We start from the raw sequence: 19,349 nt of genomic DNA, 5'->3' as shown, positions 1-19,349 counted from the left end.
CTGCCTTGGAGTTGTCTTTATTATTAACCCACTTCAAGAAAAAAGGCTCTATCTTGCCTTGATGCCAAATAAACAAAGGCAGTTAAAAAAGGATGAAAATGGGAAAGTATATATTCATAAAGGTAAACATGTAGGGTTTGGGATTCCTCCATCGTTTCATAGAGTGATGTCTGCACATGACAATATTGTCTTATCATTTCCTTTCCTGTTAGGTGTGTAATCACCCAGAGTTATTTGAACGACAAGAAACTTGGTCTCCATTTCATATTTCCCTAAAGCCATACCAGATGTCAAAGTTTATCTACCGTCATGGACAGATCAGGGTCTTCAACCATTCACGAGACAGGTGAGCAAATATTAATATCTGTTTGCTCTAAGAGTGTTTTTGTATAATTTGGGGTTTTGTGGCTTAGATAAATTTAATTGAGAGTGAGTTTCACAACGATGTATTTAAGCAATGGGTGGACCACTATTTGTTGAGGGATCTTGTGATAGGATCTGTGCACTATCAGGAATTTAACTGGCACTTCCAGTTGCCTTTCTGAGTGAGGAATGTGCACCTGTGTGCAAATATGTACTTGTACCAAGAGAGATCAGCAAATGTGTCTGCCTCAGTACTGAAATGGCTTTGTGATGGTTTATACACTTGGAATAGCACTTGTGGAAGAACTGATTGGATTTCAAATTAATCAAATTTATCTTCTTCCCAGAATCAGCAGTCACAGATTTGGTAAAAGTGAAGTGATTGTTAATGGTAATATGCTAGAAACCATTTCCATTCAGAAAATGGCTGTGTATGTACATTCTGCACCTCCGCGTGAGGGTGGCCCTGGCTTCTGGATTTTTTAACAAGCTCCCAAAGGATTCTTGTGCACACCTGCACTTGAGAACCATAGATTTAGAACGCTCCTTCTGTAGAGAGACAATATAAACAGTACTTTCAAAATAATCATCAACAACATCTAGCCTGATATTATTGAAATTGAGACACATTTCTTGGGTTTCATTTTAGGAATTCTTTGCCTTTGATAGCTCCAGGCGAGTACTTAACTAGATGGGCAGGGGGAAACAACCAGAGTTGTAGTGCTTTTTGTTTAATATAGTATATAGCAACTTGCAGTGCTAGAATTGTGCTTCTCTGAAATAAAATGAGACCACTTTGAACTTGTATTATAATCTACTACCTTTATTAAGTACTTAGTACTTTGTGACATATATGTTATGATTTTGTCTGGCAACAAACTTCTCAGAAGTAGAAACAGTTTCAAACCTTAAATGATTCTTTTAGTTTGGAACCTCCAGTTTAGTTAAGTTCCTGATATTTATATTTGGGTTTGGATTTATTTTATTTACTTACTTTACAGGTGGTTAAGGGTTCTTCTTTCTCCATTTGCACCGGACTATGTCCAGCAGTCTCTGTTTCACAGAAAAGGTAGGTGTTTTGATATTTGAGAAGGGAAGAATGCCAAGGATTTATCAGGATGCTCTTTGTTTTGCTAAGTTGGAACTAGTAGTGGCTTTGCGTGAATTCTAGGCCTTTATTTATAAAGTCTTGATAAGATTTAAGTAAATTAGTTGTCTTCATCTATAGATGCTAGGCTTTTTGGCTATAACAGGAAGCAATAAAAATTTTTTTTGGATTAATTGTTTTCCATTTTGATTGACCTTCCATCTTTATTTTATACCTGCCTCTTAAGAATTTCTTACACCCTCTGAATAGAGGTGTGATAGAGACAATGCAGGACTCTTGTTAGTGTGGGACTCTTAGGTCCCTCCTCCTTAGTTTAAGGAAAGGAAGCTGCTCAACTTTGAGCATTGTCCAAAGTATTAAGGCAGAGGTTCAGAAACACCTCTGTGTTTTCCTTTTCTTTTTTTTTTTCCTGGCACGATAAAAAGAGGAAGGCAGTTAGCCAAGAATCCAAAACCCCAGAGGTAACTGATGAGCCAACTCCACTCTGGCCCATATATGCCATATCTCATAGGTCTGCCTCTTCTACTTACGATTGTAGTACAAAAATATGACATACTGTCTAATATCAAAGTGGCTGTATTGGAACCTTTAAAATAGTTTTTGATTCTTAAGTCAAAATTCAGCAGTTCAGCAGGCTTTAGCTGAGTATTGCCTCTTGGTTTTCTGTTGGGTTTAACTTTGTCCTTTGATATTCCAGGTGTTAATGAAGAAAGCTGTTTCTCTTTCCTTCGCTTTATTGATGTATCTCCAGCTGAAATGGCAAACCTCATGCTTCAGGGACTTTTGGCCAGGTGAGAAGTTTGCTCGTTGTTTGAGAGAGCAGTTGGGAATAAACAGGGGCGAAGGTCGAATACTGTGAAATTAAATATTTACTATTATATCATCTTACAGAGCCTCTCATTCTTTTTGTATTGTTAAGAATTAAAATTTTTATAAGGAAATCATACTTTTGATCCTTTAATAATTGCATGATGCTTCGTGATATACCTTAAATAAAAACTATTTAGGCTCTTCTCCCAAATGCTACCAGAAGGTCTTCAATTCTTCTTAATTTCTAGGTAGACTACTTTGTTTTATTTGTTTCTACAGGGCAAATGATGACTGATGATTCCTTTAGTTAGTAGTGATTGCAGCGTAGCCTGCCTTACGTATTCAGGGAAGCTTAGTTCTCTTTTCTTATTCTTTGGAATAATGGCTGTTACTTAATTTTTACTTTGTATTTGTGTAAAAAATAGTGACCTCATTAGGAGAGGCTATCTCCTTAGTATAAGGATGTTTTTATTACAGTTTTTGTGATAGAGTTGAATATTCCTTAATTCTGAGAGGAGCTTTACAGAGGATTTTCGTTTTCATAGTAGCAAACCAATTCATGCCAAAGATAGAATTTATAGAACAAAAGTATGAAATGGCTTTATCTGAAAGTAGGAAAGAGCTGTGTCTAAAATGTTCAAGATTTACAAAAGAGACATGTTAATGAGAGACAAGGTTCCTCACTGCTATGAACTACCCTCAGCCCTCCATGGAGCACTGAATAAGCATGTCTGCTGTGGTTTGTTTCAGATGGTTAGCTCTTTTCCTGTCTCTGAAAGCCTCCTACAGGCTCCATCAGCTGCGCTCCTGGGGAGAGCCAGAAGGGGAGAGCCAGCAGAAATATCTGAGAAACAAGGATTTCCTTCTTGGGGTTAATTTTCCACTCTCCTTTCCCAACCTTTCCAGCTGCCCTTTGTTAAAGGTAAGCAATTGTTTCAGCATCAGTTATCTGTTTAGTACTCCCTTCCCTTTTCTTTGAATCAATAAAAGTAATAAAGTAAATGAAGACCTGAGGGAGTCAAAAAGTTCCCAGAGAAGTGGGAGCAGTGTAGTGTTATAGCTTATTACATATCACTTAATAGACATTTTATGTGTGTGTGTGTGTGTGTGTGTGTGTATATATATATATATATATATATATATATATATATATATTTAATATATGTTTTGTATATAACTTTACTGTGAAGTACACAGATCTTAAGTGTACAACTCTTTGAATTTATACATGTGTATACACTTGTGTAACAACTGCCTAGATGAAGGTATAGAATACTTCCAGCACCCAGAAGTCTCCCTCATACTTCTTCCCATTTGAAACCTCTAGTTCAGAACAAATCAACAAATAAAGGTAATCACTATTCTACTGCTATCATCCCAGATTATTTTACCCTGTTTTTGAACTTAATGTAAATGGAATGATCCAGTGTGTACTCTTTTGTGTCTGTCTCCTTTCCCTCAATTATTATGTCTGTAAGATTCATCCATGTTGCACTGTAGCATTCTTTTTTAATGCTATGAAGTGTTCCATTGTCTGTTTCTAATCACAATTTATTATTGTACTGTTTTTATTTATTTGGCTGCATCAGGTGTTAGTTGTGGCCTGCAACTAAATGGGATTGCTGTATCATCACGTATACGTATGTTTAGATTTAGTTCCCACTGCCAAACATTTTTCCAAAATGGTTTTTCAAAGTTAAACTCCCACCAGCAATGTGAGAGATTTATTCTTGTAAATCTTGCCTACCCCTGGTATTGTTGCCCCATTTATTTTGAATTTGTGGTTTTCAGTTGCATTTCCGTGGAAAGTAATGATGCTGAGCACTTTTTCATATAACTGTTTGCCGTTGTATAGTAGGTAAGGGGAAAAGGGATAGGAAATAAGTGATAGGTGATAGGTGCAGATTCAGATCATGTGAGGCCTCATAAGTTAATGCTAAGGATTTGGGTTTTATTCTGAATGAAATGGATGTAACACTGGAGAGTTTTAGTAAGAGACTTGTATGTTTATATGTTGTAGTTCTTCAACTAGATTAAAAGTTTAGAAGGTAGAACTTTTTCTTTGTATCCTCTAGAAAATTTAATGTGTCATCAGTCATACAGCTATCGAATGTAGGATGTTCTTTGGCTGCATCTGGTTATTTGCCCCCTGTATACTGGAGAACCCGTATGATTTCCTTTTCTTCTGTTTTCCCAGTTGGTTTCTCAAGCATTGCTCCATATACTTTTTTGGACTCTGAAGATAAGATCGTTAATGCAGAAGGAGAATAGAATTGGGTTCCAGCCTGTTTGGAATAATATAGTCAGTTGTGGCAAGGTGACTTCCTACTAGTGAATACTGATATGTCTAATGAAGAGTTGCTTAACCTCTGTAGACCAATTTCCTTACATTTGGTACTCTATATTACTACAGTTAAAATTTTTTTACTAGTTTTATTTTTGGTACAGAGCGCACCATTCTCCCAGGGGTTTTTTATGCTCTATTATGTAGATACCTGCATCTTACTTAACACTGAAAGATATTAATCACTTATTTGTAGTCTTCTGCTTTATGAAAATACAGTAGTATGTTCAGAGCACCTGTTCAGTGAGGTCCTTATATCAGTTAATTTCCTGAGAAATTTAGATGTGGGCAATATGCTTTATGTGAAACTGGTTTTTCCAAAGTTAGATTCACTTCCATGTCCTCTTCTTTACTTTTATTTTGTGTTATAGATAGACCTTTGCTCTTGTAGTGGCTTAGAATGTACACTGAGTTACTGAGCCACAGATAGCTGAAAGCTAATCATGTATGTGTAGAGATGCTGTTCTGCTTTTGGTCTCACCATCCTTATCTCCAAAATACATATATTGAAATACCAGTGTATCTTGCCAGAGTTGGTTGGTATATATGTTCTAAGAAATATTTGCTTTCAACTAAGCAGAATAATCTTTACATGATATCTAGCCTTAAAGGTTAGACTGGGTTCTGAATGAAGAATCATTTTATTGAAGCTCCATGTGTAACAATAAAAATATAATAAAGCCCATTATATCTGTGGCTTTTGAAGTCTGACCATGACTCACAAGAATATTTTACACCACCTGTAGTTATGTAGATATATCAGATATTACATACATATATAAATATTACACATCCATAAATTTTTAAGACAAAATATTCACAAAACAGTATTTACCCTCCTTCAGTGCACAGAGTTTTTTCCTTTTGTTTTTCTTAATGTTAGTTTGGAAGCTACTAAAAAATGATTTCATGACCCTACTACTCACAGTTTGAAAAATACAGCATTCAGTGACTGCATGATATTAGAATAGCAAGGGGACTAGGTAAAGAAAGTCACCATATAGAAAGATTCTGGATCATTCTTTTTAATAGTAAGAAAGGAAAGAAACTGACATTTTGGGACTTAAGGAAGGTCTCACTTTCTGAATATGAAAGAGACCACCAGAAGTCACTCTGAGATCAATATGCACATTTCATTGCAGAGTTACCCTGACATGTAGTTAGTGATCAAGGTCCATCTCTGTCTTAGTATATTTTGGCATGTACCTGTTATATCCCTCCTATTCAGAGATAATATAAATAAAGTTAAGTAATTTTGAAAAAACCCAATTCAGACTTGAGCAAAGTAGTTTATTATGAGAACTGTCCCCCAAGAATGGCTTTGTTAGAATATGCCTTTTACCACTATTGTACTGTTTCTCACACTGATTTCTCCAGTCTTTCTTTCTCTCTTCCTCCCTCCCTTCCTTCCATTTATGGCTGCGTTGGGTCTTCTTGCTGCTCATGGTCTTTCTCTAGTTGCGGTGAGCGGGGGCTACTCTTCATTGCGGTGCATGGGTTTCTCTTTGCGGTGGCTTCTCTTGTTGCGGAGCACGGGGTCTAGGCTTGTGGGCTTCAGTAGTTGTGGCATGCGGGCTCAGTAGTTGTGGCTCACGAGCTGTAGAACACAGGCTCAGTAGTTGTGGCACACGGGCTTAGCTGCTCCGCAGCATGTGAGATCTTCCTGGACCAGGGCACAAACCCGTGTCCCCTGCATCGGCAGGCAGACTCTCAACCACTGCGTCACCAGGGAAGCCCTGGTAGGCTTATTCTTAACCACTGCGCTACCAGGGAAGTCCTGAACTGAGTTTTTCTCTTATTCAAGAAGCATTTTAGAGAATATTACATTGTCTTTTTTGCAAAGAAGGATAGAGAAGGAAATTTTGAACACCTAATCCTTTACAACAGATTTCCAAAATTCCTTTGTTAAGAGTATAAAAGCTAAAACTTAAGATGCATGGTATTTTAGCATACATACACACATCAGAAACACACTTCCAGATTTCATAGTCTGCTGTAATCCTGCCAGTTTACAGTTTTTCACAAAAATATGATTGACAAAAATGAGTCTTTTTTCAAAGGTAACTCTTCAAGTATGGACAGCAGTGGTGAGACTTAAATGTAATAATTATCTGTCTTGCTGATGTTTGGATTTGTCGGTTGGATTTAGATACAGGGTCTTGGATTCTTTTTGTTTGTTGCTTTGTGTGGGATAAATTCATCATGTATGTGCTTTGTGCCTTTTCCTGACATGACTTGTTTGTTGTCATTGAAATCTACAAAAATACTTCTGGCATTATTAATACAATTTACAGATCATCTGGAAGATTCCTTTGCTTATACAGGGACGCTACTACTGTGGAATCAGAGAGAAAATTTTTTATTTTCACAGAAAACAGACTTAAAATTGTGTTTACTAGTTTTAGCAAATGTCCTGAAAATATGACTTGAGAGGTATTTGCTATCATTCATATGGTGAATTAGAACCTCAGGAAGACAGAGAAAAGTCTTGAAAGATTAGAAAAGGACTGACATATAAATGTGGGTCCATCTTTAAAAGCTTAAGGAGGTAGGAAGAAAACTTGGAAATGATAACCAGTAACACTAATCAATTATAGAGAGTTAAAATTTTTTTCTAATGAAATTAATTAATAACCGTTTGAATTCATGAGTCTAAGAAGCAGCTAAGTTGATTCTGAAAATATGACCATTTGCTTTCCTTTAGTAAACAACAGGCCAAGGAGATTAGAGAGACAGAGAGAAATAATAGGTATAATATATTAAAAAAATATAAACCTTTTTCTTATTGCCTTGGCTATTCTTCTAGAGATACTACATACATATAGGAAAGTGCACAAATCATAAGTGTACATTACAGCTTGATAACTTCACAAAACACTGTCAGAACTCTACCTCAGAGGCCCCTTTGTGCCCACTTCCATTCATTGTTCCTCCTCAGTGTCCTCCCCGTAAGAGTTACTATAGGCAAAATGTTTGGGTGGCTTATAGTTTTTATTATTACAGATAGTGCTGCTGTGAACATTACTGTACACACCTTTTAATGAAAATTCATATGTATTTTGTGGGGTATATATATCTAGTAGTCAAATTGCTGGGTCATAGGGTATGCATATGGTCATCTATAATAGGTTATGCCAGACAGTTTTCCAAAGCAGTTGTGCCCATTTTCATTCCCATTAACAGTGTATAAGAGGTTCTAGTTGCTCCATGTCCTTGCCAGAATGTGACATTGTTTTGTCTGTTCATTTTAGTCCTTCTATGTGGTAGTATCTCACTGTGGCTTTAAATTATATTTCCCTTATGAATAATGATATTGAGTACCTTTTCTGATGCTCATTGGCCATTTGGATAACCTCCTTTATGAAGTGCTTATTTGAGACCCTTGCTTATTTTTCTGTTTGTCTGTATTTTTCATGGTGTTTTGTAGTTCTTTATGTATTGCAGATGTCTTCTACTCTGTAACTTACTTTATCACTCTAAATATTGTCTTCTGTTGAATCGTTAGCATTTTTTGTGTCCTGTTGAAGAAATCTTTGCCTTTACCAAGGTCATAAAGATAATTCTGTTTTTCTCCAACGGTTGTTTTGATTTACCATTCGGATCTACAAGAAACTGGGTTTTCAGTCTGTGTTATGGGTTGTCATTTTTTGACTTACAGATATCCACATCCTTTTGACCCAAGTTCATTTGTTGAAAAGACCATCCTTGTTGCACTGCAGCATCACTTTTGTCAAACAGGTGGCTGTATATGTGTGGGTCTGTTTCTAGACCCTGTTCTATTCCATTAGTCCATTTGTCTATCCTTGACCAGTACCACTTTATCTTAATAACTATAGCTTCATAATAAGCCTTGATAACTGGTAGCACCGGTCCTCTAGCTTTGTTTTTCTTCAATATTGCCTTCTGTTCTGGGCCTTTTGCATTTTCATGTAAATTTTGAATCAGCTTATCTATCTTAGTTTAAACTCTTTTCAGCAATGCCAGTAGCCCCATGTTTTTTGATTATGTCCCCTATTACTAAAACATTCTTTATCCATTTTGCCAATACCTATGCATTATTTCTTTTAAAATGATACATAAATAATAGCATATTAATATTATTTACATTGTGAAGCCTGCATGTAATTTCTCTGGAGACCACTGATCCAGGCAGTTAAAAGAAGGCTAATTGAGTAAGGAATGTTAATAGAGGGGAGGACACACTATTTACTGGAGAAAGTACTATTTTTTTCCATACACTCTTCACTCTTTCTCTCCTGCTGTTTTCACTTGTTTGATCCCAAGGGCCAATGGGATTGAGTGAATGGGTCCATTAATTTGTATGTATATCAGAAGAGCTTATTGATTGAATGAATCTGCAGTGGTTGAATGTGATCTTGGCTTAAGGGTTGGGGTTTTCCTAATGTTCTTTCATAATATAGCCTCCTCCCAGTGTCGGTCTACTCCCACAGAGAAAAAGCACTTGTAATTAATGTTGTTTACAAACGTGTCACGCATCAGTGCCTATTGTGAGCAAGGTGTGTTAACAGTCATGGTCTCTTATTTTCTGGTTTGAAAACTCATTCATGTGTATAGTAAAAAGACATGCACAAAGTTAAAAGGACTTTAAAAATAGAAATGATTCAAGATCAGAGATGAAAGAAAACATAATTAACTGCCAAAATAATGGTAGATGATTAGTGGTAAAGTTCAGGATAGGAGATCACTTTAGGTTAAAATGGACAAAAAACTCTTTTATAGAAATGGTATTGTTTAAGTTGGATCTTGAGTGGTAGGAACCCTGGGTAGAAGGAAGGATTTTCCAAGTTGAAGATTTGAGCCAAAATACAGAGCAGTAGTGAGAAAAAAGGCCAGAAAGGTAAGTCACCTTTTCTCCCAAGGAATCTTTGAATGCCAGTCTATTGGGGTTTAGATACTAAACCAGGAGTTTCAGCCCTTTTTTGGCTCACCTTCTTCAATAGATGATACTGTTGTAATCCTGGGGGAATAAAGTTTTGGTGGCTACTGTCAAGCCATAGGAAGGAATAATCAGGTAGTTGGTTTTAGGAAGGCTGTTAAATCATTCAAGTCATTACAGCACATCAGTGGGGATCTCTGCCATTGGTACTTGATGACTAATCTCAAGAGTGTGATAACAAGAAAGATTGGATGTGAGAATCCATGTTAAGGAGGGTATTAAACCAAAGTTCCAAGTATCAGGTACAAAGGACGCAACAGAAATAGTTGTAACCAAAAGATGGTGAAGAAAGGGTGAATGGACTCTGATTTGGATATGGATGAGCATTGACAGTGAAGGAATAACTTCCAAAACCCAGAGTTCAAGAGAGGATTCAGAGGGAGTGCTGAATTCTATATCAAGTTTAAAGTGAACACTTAGGAATGAATTAGGAGCTCTTTGATGTTACGAGTGCAGATAAAACAGAGGAGGCCCAGGTGCAGGGATTTACAAGGAGAAGGATTCTGGTTAGGAAATAGGTAATGAAGTGTAACAGTTAAAAAGAATAGGAAGACATTTCAGGAGGGACAGTTGGTTTTAACTAAAAGCTGAGTTTGTAAGAGAGAGGAGACTCAGATTTGAAGACGAAAAAAGAAGAAAAGGCAGCTAAGAGGGAAATCAAACATGCAAGAAAGATGATTGATAGGGGATGCAAAAGTGGTTAACTATCCTTTTTGTATGGTAGAAAACCAGTGAATACAGGTAGGAGCTCTATAATTAATAGAAAGATACTTCTCTAATACAAAGAATATTTTACAATGTGCAGAAAGACTGAAACCAAGCTTAACATGAAAAAAAAAAGTGCCGTTAAACAGTTCTGTCATTTTTGGACTTCCCTGGTGGTCCAGTGGTTAAGGCTCCACACTTCCAGTGCAGGGGGCACAGGTTCAGTCCCTGGTCAGGGAACTAAGATCCCACGTGCTGCGTGTCAGGGCCAAAACCCCCCCACAATTCTGTTACTTTTTTTCTTTCTTTTTTTTTCTTCATTTCTTTTTTCCCCCCAAGTGTGAGAACAGAATTTAGATGTTTGGACATAGTCCCTCTTGTCTTTGTGGTCAGGTTATTTTAGGCACCTTGCACTTACAAGGTTAAATAAATGTTTACTGAATGACTTAGTAAGTCTTGGTGCATTGTATTAGTGTTGTTTTTCCCTTTGGAACTTTGTGTTTTGTTATCTGAGGGAATGTCCTCCACCCTAAAATTAGAAGTATAGTCTTCCTCTGTATTTAAAATAGAATTTTGTGAAGAGTTCTAACTTTTCCTTGGAGGTTGGGAAATATGGGTGGCATTGCTAATTTGTTTGATCATGCATTGAGTTTATTGCACATTAGTTATTTTTGCCCTGCATTTGAGCTGAGAGCTAGAGGCATTTCTTGGGAGTGAGAAATATACCAGCAGAAAGAAGCTACTTTTTAGACATCTTCAAAAGGGTATCAATTGTGGATATTAGCCCCTGTAGTAGTTACCTATACCTATATAACAAATTACCCGCAAATCTAGCAGCTTAAAACAATGAACATTTTTAATATCTCATCGTTTATGTTGGTTAATAACTCGGGAGCAGCTTAGGTAGGTGATTCCGACTCAGAAAATCTTATGAAGTTGCAGTCAGGATATCAGCTAGGGTTGCAGTTACCTGAAAGATTGACTGGAGCCGTAGTTTTTGCTTCCAGGTTAGCTCACTTATATGCCTGGTTAAGTTGGTGCTGGCTGTTGTCTGGAGGACTCTGTTCCTCGATGTGTGGACTTTTCCATGGGGCTGCTTCAGTGTCCTCATGGCATGGCAGCTGGCTTCCCCCAGAGTGAGTGATTCAAGAGAGAGAGCAAGGAGGAGCCTCAATGCCTTTTGTATTAGTTACTTCATTACCACGTTTGTTTTGGTATTCCCTGTTCTGAGATTTTGGCTTAGGCAACAGATGGGTTCTGACTGTGACGCTATGAAAGTTCATAAATTGGAAGGGATGCTGGTATCACCTCTCCTTGTTCTCCATGTTACCTGTCTGTTCACAGTTTTATTAGCTACTGCAAATGCAGTATAATATGTGCCATTCATCTTCAACCGGAATTCATTGCTCAGAAGCTCTAACTCCTTGTGAGCAAATTTTTTTTCATTGCAAGCTCTGTTTTTTTCTGTATCTTGCATTTTCATTTGAGTTGCCAACTTAGTTCTGATTATGTAACTTTGATTATTTGTAAACATAATGGTGAAGAGATGCTGTTTCTCCAAATCCTTGTTTTGCTTTCTTTTGTGATACTGTGAAGTAGAGTAGCCTTGTTTAATACGTAAAGTAAACACAAATTTATGTTTCAGTGTTTTGATGGGAGAACATGAATCCGGCTTCCATGTTCAAGATCAGTCTTAAAAGTAAAGTTGGGGATTATTCTCAAGCAGACAAACCTGAGAGAAGAGACAAGGGGAAATGCTAAAATTGGAAGCGAGTGCCAGGTCTCTTGTACTATTCAAAAATAATTTTGAGTAAAATTCCTTTGGAGCTACCAGATTAACTTTGAATTAATTTTTCCATATTCACCTTTATCCTCTTATTGCAGAAAACCCTTCATCCTGTTCTCTTCTGTGCCTTCATTTGTTTTATGAAAAGTAGCTGTGCCTTCATTTGTTTTATGAAAAGTAGTAGGTATTGTTACAGCAGCCTGTCTCCTAAATACAGCTTCCTATCATCAGGTCAAGGTGAAGGCTTTGTTCTTATTCCTCTGAGGAGATAGTTAATGAATGTTGACTTACCTACATGTTGTCATCTTGTTCGTGGTAAGCTATCTTAAATCACATACTACCTGAGTTATATTCAGCAGTCTAATCCAATCCTCTCATCTTCCTTGCCACCCATGGACGTGAATGAATGTGAACAGTGAGAAGCTCTTCCCCTCACTGAGTGTGCCTATAAAACTCTTCTTCTTACCCTGCAGTGAATATTACTCTGCAGTGAATATTAAATTTGAATTCTGTGTTACAGAGTTCAAGGAAGTACCATTCTCATAATGCTGGCTTTGGGATGGTACAAAAACATCAAGGAACTAGGAACTAGGCTAAGGACATGGATCAGATGACACTTAGGGTACTTTGAACGAAGTTTAGGGCCTTTTAAAGTCTCTTACTTGACGTGAATGCTTTTCTGATTTCTTGTGATGCTTGTAGAACAAAAGCCAGCATGATTCTGTGTTGTCCTCTTAACCTCATTGTTCTCTACCCTGCTTTACTGGTGATGAGTTCAAGAAGGAATAGCATTTAGTTAAAAAATTTTATGAATTCATTCTCACACATCTCCCTTCCCACTGTAGGCTCTGACCAGAGCTCCTTTCTTGTACAGTTTTACAAGGGTTAGAGTGCAAGTCTCACACATATGAATTTTTTTCTTTTTAATCTTATTTTGCTCAGAAGAATAAAGACAAAAACCAGAATCTGTAGGAAATACACCATTTAGCCATCTTTTGGGGAGGCAGAACAGATTTTATACTGTATCCAGTTAAATACTATGTTAAAAATGATAATTGGCAGAAACAGTACCAGCATTAACTTCATTTCCTGTCCCAGTGAAACTGTTGTCATGGTTATGGTCTGCTTAGGCATTATACGTGTTGAAAGCTTTATATACTCTACAACTCTAGTGAGCCAACTAACTTATAGAAATTGAGGGAATTTCAGATTTTGCAATTTAAAATATACAGGACTTTCCAGGTGGTCCAGTGGTTAGGACTCTGCGCTCCCAGTGCAGGGGGCCCAGTTTCGATCCCTGGTCAGGGAACTAGATCCTGCATGCCTCAACTAAAAAGAATCCCGCAGGCCGTAACCAAGACACAGCACAGTCAAAAAAAAAAAAAAAAGATTTAAAAATATATATACAAAAGAATCTAAGCATAAAGAGTTATTTTGAAAAGAGTGGTGTGTGTTTTAAGTTTTAAACACTATACTCTATTAAATGCTTAGAGAGCTTAGAATGGCTATTGATGAAGAATCCCCCAAACAGGAAGTTTCCAAAAACTCTTTCACTGGAGGTTAATTTGCAACTGCAGTATCTGTATCATCATTTCCTGAGATCATGAGAGCTGCCAGTACCCCTTGTGGAAAGCTCTGGGAAGCCATTGTTTTCAGAGTTTTTCTGTATTTTATTTCCCCCTTTTTGTTTGGTTACTTAGAATATCTGTGAAAATAGAATCCATGCAGTCTTAGCAATTGATCTATAAACATTACACCCTTTCATTTTAAGTGAGACCTTTTCTCTATATCTGAGTTTGACGTGTTCTTTAAGAGCAAAAACAGAAAATTAATTTCTAAGTAATGAAGACCTAACGTTAGCATAAGTATTCTTTTTAATTTTAAATAAGGCATGGAAAGCAAAGAACGGCCCCTTGTTAAGTGGACAAGTATGTATCTGAGGGGAAAACATCTGTGTGTTCTCTGTGCTCCACTGTGGCAGGTAGTGTACAGCTGAGGGGCCTATCATACTGCCCTGTTATTTTTCACTTGAGACTTGCATGGTGCCAAAAGACTCTACAAAAGCCTTCCTTCACTGCTGTGTGTATATTGCAGTACTGGCAGCAAGACACACAGTTGCCAGTGCCTACAGGGTAGTAAGATACTCAAGAACACGAGGAGGGGACAACAGAAGAGCAAAAACTGTGACCACATTATTACCAAGTCGCATCTCTCATTGTGTGACATTGTTTCTTTTTTTCTAATTTGTTTTAGGCCAAAGTAGACTAAAGAAGTAATGAATCTTCTTTTCTGCACCCTCCCCCCCGCCCCCTGCATCCTACACGGTGGTGCCTAAGGTGTCCTTTGTGTTCTTCTCTATTAAGCATTAAAATTTTCTGTATCTAGCAGTACCTAGCAGTTCATGTCATTATGTGAAGGGAATGTGGATAGTATGGTACCAAGGACCACCTGTGCTAAGGAAGATTTGATGGAACCAGTGTTAAGAGAAAATGATCTAGAAAAGTATAGATTGAGTGAAGTGTACTGGGGGTAGTCAGGGTTTCTCTAAAGCTAAGGCTTGTGTATGTTGAGCTCGTGAATCACTTTTTAAATCTGGAATCAGCTACAAATCACCTTGATTTAGTGACTGCCAATGAGAAGCCTGTCTTAACCTAACTGATACAAGACAAGTGAACATGTTCTAATTTAGGAATGACCACCCCGGAAATAAAATTATCATTAGACTTTTTCCAGAAAGGTACCACAAGCAAAATATTGTGTTAAAATGACTCCCTATCGTGATTGTTGTATCCCTTATTAATAACTACAATGTTGGAGAGAAAATAGTTGAAGGAAATGGGCATTCTTTCATCTCTTATCTGTTGGATTTTGCCATTTAAGAATACTGAAAATGAGGTTGACTTCAAGAGATCCCTCCCTGAGACATTGTTTAGATATTGCTCTTTAGGAGTATAAGAAATAGGAGTATAAGAAGCTCCTTTTACAAAGATAAAGTGATAATGGATACTGCTCTTTAGAAGTTAGTAAAGAATTCAGAAGTCTCTAGGCCAGCCACTGCTGCTATCTCAGCCACCCGGGTGGCAATGGACACCCCAGCTAGCAACCCTGAACTACGACAGATACGAGCAGCGGTTGCTAGGCTTGTGTCATCTCTTCACCCTCAGGAGGGGAAAGAAGAGCTATTACTAATAATCAGAAGTGAACTTTCAGAAAACAAGAAAATTGGATACATTTTTTTTTTTTTTACTTTCATCTATGTGTCAGCAATAGGATTTTTTTAGTAATGATCCTAGCTCGTCAGTATTCAGTATTGGAAGAACAGGGTGACACCTGGTCTATTAATCTTCATAATGATCCTCACACTAGGCATTCAGGTGATAATGGAGATAAACATGTAGAGAGGTGGATAAATCTCAGTGCAGATGCTATCCAACATAAAGATGAGAACACAGATATTGTTGAAAAACGATATCAGAAGATTAATGTTCTTTTCTGGTTAATGATGGGACCTAAACATCTGGAGAAAAATGTCAAACATATCAAAGCTACATGAGTCCAGCATTGTACTGAAGTGTTGTAAAGACTTCCATACAGTGTGATTAGAAATCACTGAAGACATCCCAACTCTGCGGGAAACATTTAAAGCCTTTCAGTTTTTTCATGCCCATTATTTAGAAGGTGCTGATTGCTTCATGAAAGCAGATTATGATACACCTGTCCTACTAGACAACTTGAGATGGCTTCTTTCAAACTGTGATCCTGAAGAACCCATGTACTTCAGGAGGAAATATATACTAAACAAAGAAGCTTTGAAGAGATTTGGTACTGGACACTTTCGGTATTGGAATTATAACTGTTATTCTCCTGCAGAGGGTCCTGGTTACTGTTACTCTTGCAGTTTTTGTATTATCTTCATTCATGTGATTATTTAGGTTTACCAGCCTGCCTTGAGAAACCAGTAAGACAAATAAATGAAATAATCGAGAATGGAGATCCAAAGATAAAATGTCTAATATTGAACTGAATAAAGAACTGCACCTGCAATATATTGATACAACATTGTAATCCCACTGACAAATTCTTTGTATGTGAACATTCCATACTTGAAAATCTTTCATATGAATGGCTGCAAACTGAAGCTTTAACATGAGCTTTAAGTCTGTTAAAATGAATTGATACAGTAATGTAAGTTTTAAATTTTTTAAATGGTAGTTAGGTTAGAGGAACTAAAGAGATATTGTTTCCTGTTCCTGACCACTTTTATTGATATCTCCAAATAAATAGAACTTCTAACCTTGCTAGAGCTATACTGCACTGTTGTACACACATGAAATACTAAACAGATCTGCCTAAAAGAAAAATTTAGGAGGAAATATTATTGGTCATCTTTTTTAACTCAAGACAAATGGGTTTGTATCCACAGTTTAACAAATGAACCAAACTTCCCCGACATACACAAAATGTTGTTTTGTCTAATGAAAATTTTGCTGTAACTATTTATAATAAACAGAATCTCTTCCAGAAAAAGGCAGAATTAGAGATGACATTTACCTAAGGTACATTAATAAAAGCACAGTTTGAAATTAGAATGAACCTTGATTATATGTGATATTTTTTCTGTTTTGCTTACATTAAATAATTGTCAGTAGCACTAATTTGCATTTTTGTTTTGTAGTCTCTGGTTTTCAGCAGCCACTGTAAAGCAGTGAGTGGCTACTCAGACCAGGTCATCCATCAGCGGAGATCAGCTACCTCCTCGCTTCGTTGCTGCCTGCTCACTGAGCTGCCATCTTTTTTGTGTGTGGCCAGTCCACGAGTAAGTGCCGCAGGAGGGAAGAGATAAAATAGATGGTGTTTGAAGAAATAAACCAGTTTTCAAGGGATCCATTTCTTAACCAGAACTGTTTTAAGCTATTTGGACCTTGAGAAACATATAAATGCTCGGTATTTAGAAAGGAGATCCGTGGTCCTGGCTTTCCCAAGACAGCACTCCTCACTTTGAATGGTGTTGGTTTGAGAACAGTTGTATGGTAATAGAAGTGACTTCTTTCCCTGATGTTGCTTCCGTGTAGTTCCTCTCATTTAGCCTGGGGCTCTAAACTACCATGGGAGCAAGCCATCTGTTACTAGGTAGGTTATCACCCAATAGCAGGGACAGGAACAGTGGAATATTTGAATAGAAGAGGGAGCCATTTGTCACCTGTGTTGAGGTTTTTGAGGGTTTTTCACAGGAGGGGGCCCGATTGGGAGGGAGATTTGATCTGGCCTTATCGCCTCAGTACAGTCTCCAAATAACAAAGGGAAACATAACACTCCAGCATCAAGAAACTTCTTAGATGGTATTCTCTAGCTTTCTTCAGCAGCTCTGCCTGGACTGTGGTTCACAAGTGTGTTCCCTCTGAAAAGTGACTATTGGGCCATATCCACCAGTCAGTGGTAGTAGTCTTGTTTGCAGATTGGGAGTAGTTTCTATTGTGGTTTCAACTTTGAACAGCTGTTAGATCCTTCCTGATACCCTGTTTATCAAAACAGGGCACTCTGGTGATTGCCGACAGTGTTGCTGCAAAGGCTCCCCTTGGCACACTGTGGCTGTTTACTTCGCTTACATCTTCCACTCTTCGTGTCTTTCTGATCAGAGCCAGACAGAAACTCTCTTACAACCATGAAGCAGTACATGAAGGGGGAGAGGCAGAGTAGAGATGTGGCCAGACTGCAATTAGAGCAAAAACAAGTTTGTCTTTCCAGCTTGTTTCCATTTGCTCTAAGGGCAACTTTCATTTAGCCAGGAGACTCTAAGAGGTTGACTTTTCTTACCCTTCTGTGTTTTTATCTTGTTTTCTTCGCTCATCCTAGCAAGTCTACTGTTTTCACAGTTCCATTCAAAGAAGGTGGAGACTTTTAATTCTTCTTTGTGATGATATTTCTCTACCATTATTTATATCAGCTTACATCCTTAACTTTATTAAGTTATCAAAGGTCAGAATCTGGCAGAGGATCCAAAGAAAGATGATGAATGGAAATGAGATGACAGTAGAGTCCCATTGATTTCCTGCCTGCCTAGATTTCTCTGCTTGTCCTGTGCTACACAAACTTGATTCTCTTACCATTATCAACTTTGTTTGATTTATATTGATTCTCCAGAAAGTATTTGGGTTTTGTAGGTACCCAGTTCTTCCAAAGCATTCTTGGTCTTTGAAGCTTAAGTTGATCTAGGGAAAAGCACTTTTTCCAGAAAACATCTAAAGCCAAGGGCTTGCATAGAAAGCAGCCTTCAGGCTTCATAGTTGCATGGTTGTTTCCTTTTTACTCTCCTAATCTGTTATGTACATGGAGAGGCCGATAAGAGGAAGCCTAGATTTTTGAGAGAGGGATGTCAAGACATTTTTTACTTCTCATATTCCCCGTGTTTTATAGAGCCAGTAAAAAGTGAATTGCCCAGGCTTCCCTGGTGGCACAGTGGTTGAGAGTCCGCCTGCTGATGCGGGGGACACAGGTTCGTGCCCTGGTCTGGGAAGATCCCACATGCCGCGGAGCGGCTGAGCCTGTGAGCCATGGCTGCTGGGCCTGCGCGTCCGGAGCCTGTGCTCCGCAGCGGGAGAGGCCACAACAGTGAGAGGCCCACGTACCACAAAAAAAAAAAAAAAAAGTGAACTGCCCTGGACTGTAACTGCATTTATGGACATAAAAATTCTTCATTTATACCACTCAAAGCTCTATAGCCGGGGCTTCCCTGGTGGCACAGTGGTTGAGAGTCTGCCTGCCAATGCAGGGGACATGGGTTCGTGCCCCGGTCCGGGAAGATCCCACATGCCGCGGAGCAGCTGGGCCTGTGAACCATGGCCCTTGAGTCTGTGCATCTGGAGCCTGTGCCCCACAATGGGAGAGGCCACAGCAGTGAGAGGCCCACGTACCACACAAAAAAAATAAAAATAAAAAAAATAAAAGCTCTGTAGCCAACCACTCTGAAGAATAACCCCACTCTTCTGACATACTTACATGTACAGACCCCCACTGTACTACTTACGTATTGTTTCTGAGGAGCCTACAGACCCCCACTGTACTACTTACGTATTGTTTCTGAGGAGCCTGAAGTCTAAACTATCATGCCTGGTACTGATGTTTCCCTAAAAAAACAATAGTAACTTGAAGAAGACTGTTAGCCTAAAGGTGTGGTGGCAGGCAGGAAGCAGGAGGAAGCTTTTCTCATCTGGCTGAGGGGCTCCTCCCCAGCACCCTTTCCTGTTCAGCCCTTCTCCCCACATTTGTAGAGTTTCTT

At 38.1% G+C, this 19,349-nt stretch overlaps 1 protein-coding gene and 1 long non-coding RNA gene across 4 annotated transcripts in view; both read left to right on the top strand.

Annotated features, from left to right (window-relative positions):
- Positions 1 to 19,349, top strand: part of LOC113608041 (uncharacterized) — a 542,162-nt gene that overhangs the window by 102,399 nt on the left and 420,414 nt on the right. The window lies entirely within an intron of this gene.
- Positions 1 to 19,349, top strand: part of INO80 (INO80 complex ATPase subunit) — a 131,884-nt gene that overhangs the window by 66,544 nt on the left and 45,991 nt on the right. For all 3 annotated transcript variants that reach the window (XM_027083906.1, XM_027083908.1, XM_027083907.1), the window contains exons 21-25: positions 213 to 346; positions 1,365 to 1,432; positions 2,169 to 2,262; positions 3,032 to 3,203; positions 16,749 to 16,889. In XM_027083906.1, coding sequence (XP_026939707.1) covers positions 213 to 346; positions 1,365 to 1,432; positions 2,169 to 2,262; positions 3,032 to 3,203; positions 16,749 to 16,889 — 609 coding nt within the window. The remainder of the gene's footprint in view (positions 1 to 212; positions 347 to 1,364; positions 1,433 to 2,168; positions 2,263 to 3,031; positions 3,204 to 16,748; positions 16,890 to 19,349) is intronic.

The sequence above is a fragment of the Aethalodelphis obliquidens genome, unplaced genomic scaffold (assembly GCF_003676395.1).
Source record: "Aethalodelphis obliquidens isolate GAN/ISIS:26980383/991018 unplaced genomic scaffold, ASM367639v1 scaffold51, whole genome shotgun sequence".
Classification (NCBI taxonomy): Eukaryota; Metazoa; Chordata; class Mammalia; order Artiodactyla; family Delphinidae; genus Aethalodelphis; species Aethalodelphis obliquidens.
This window is presented reverse-complemented; position numbering and strand designations above follow the sequence as displayed.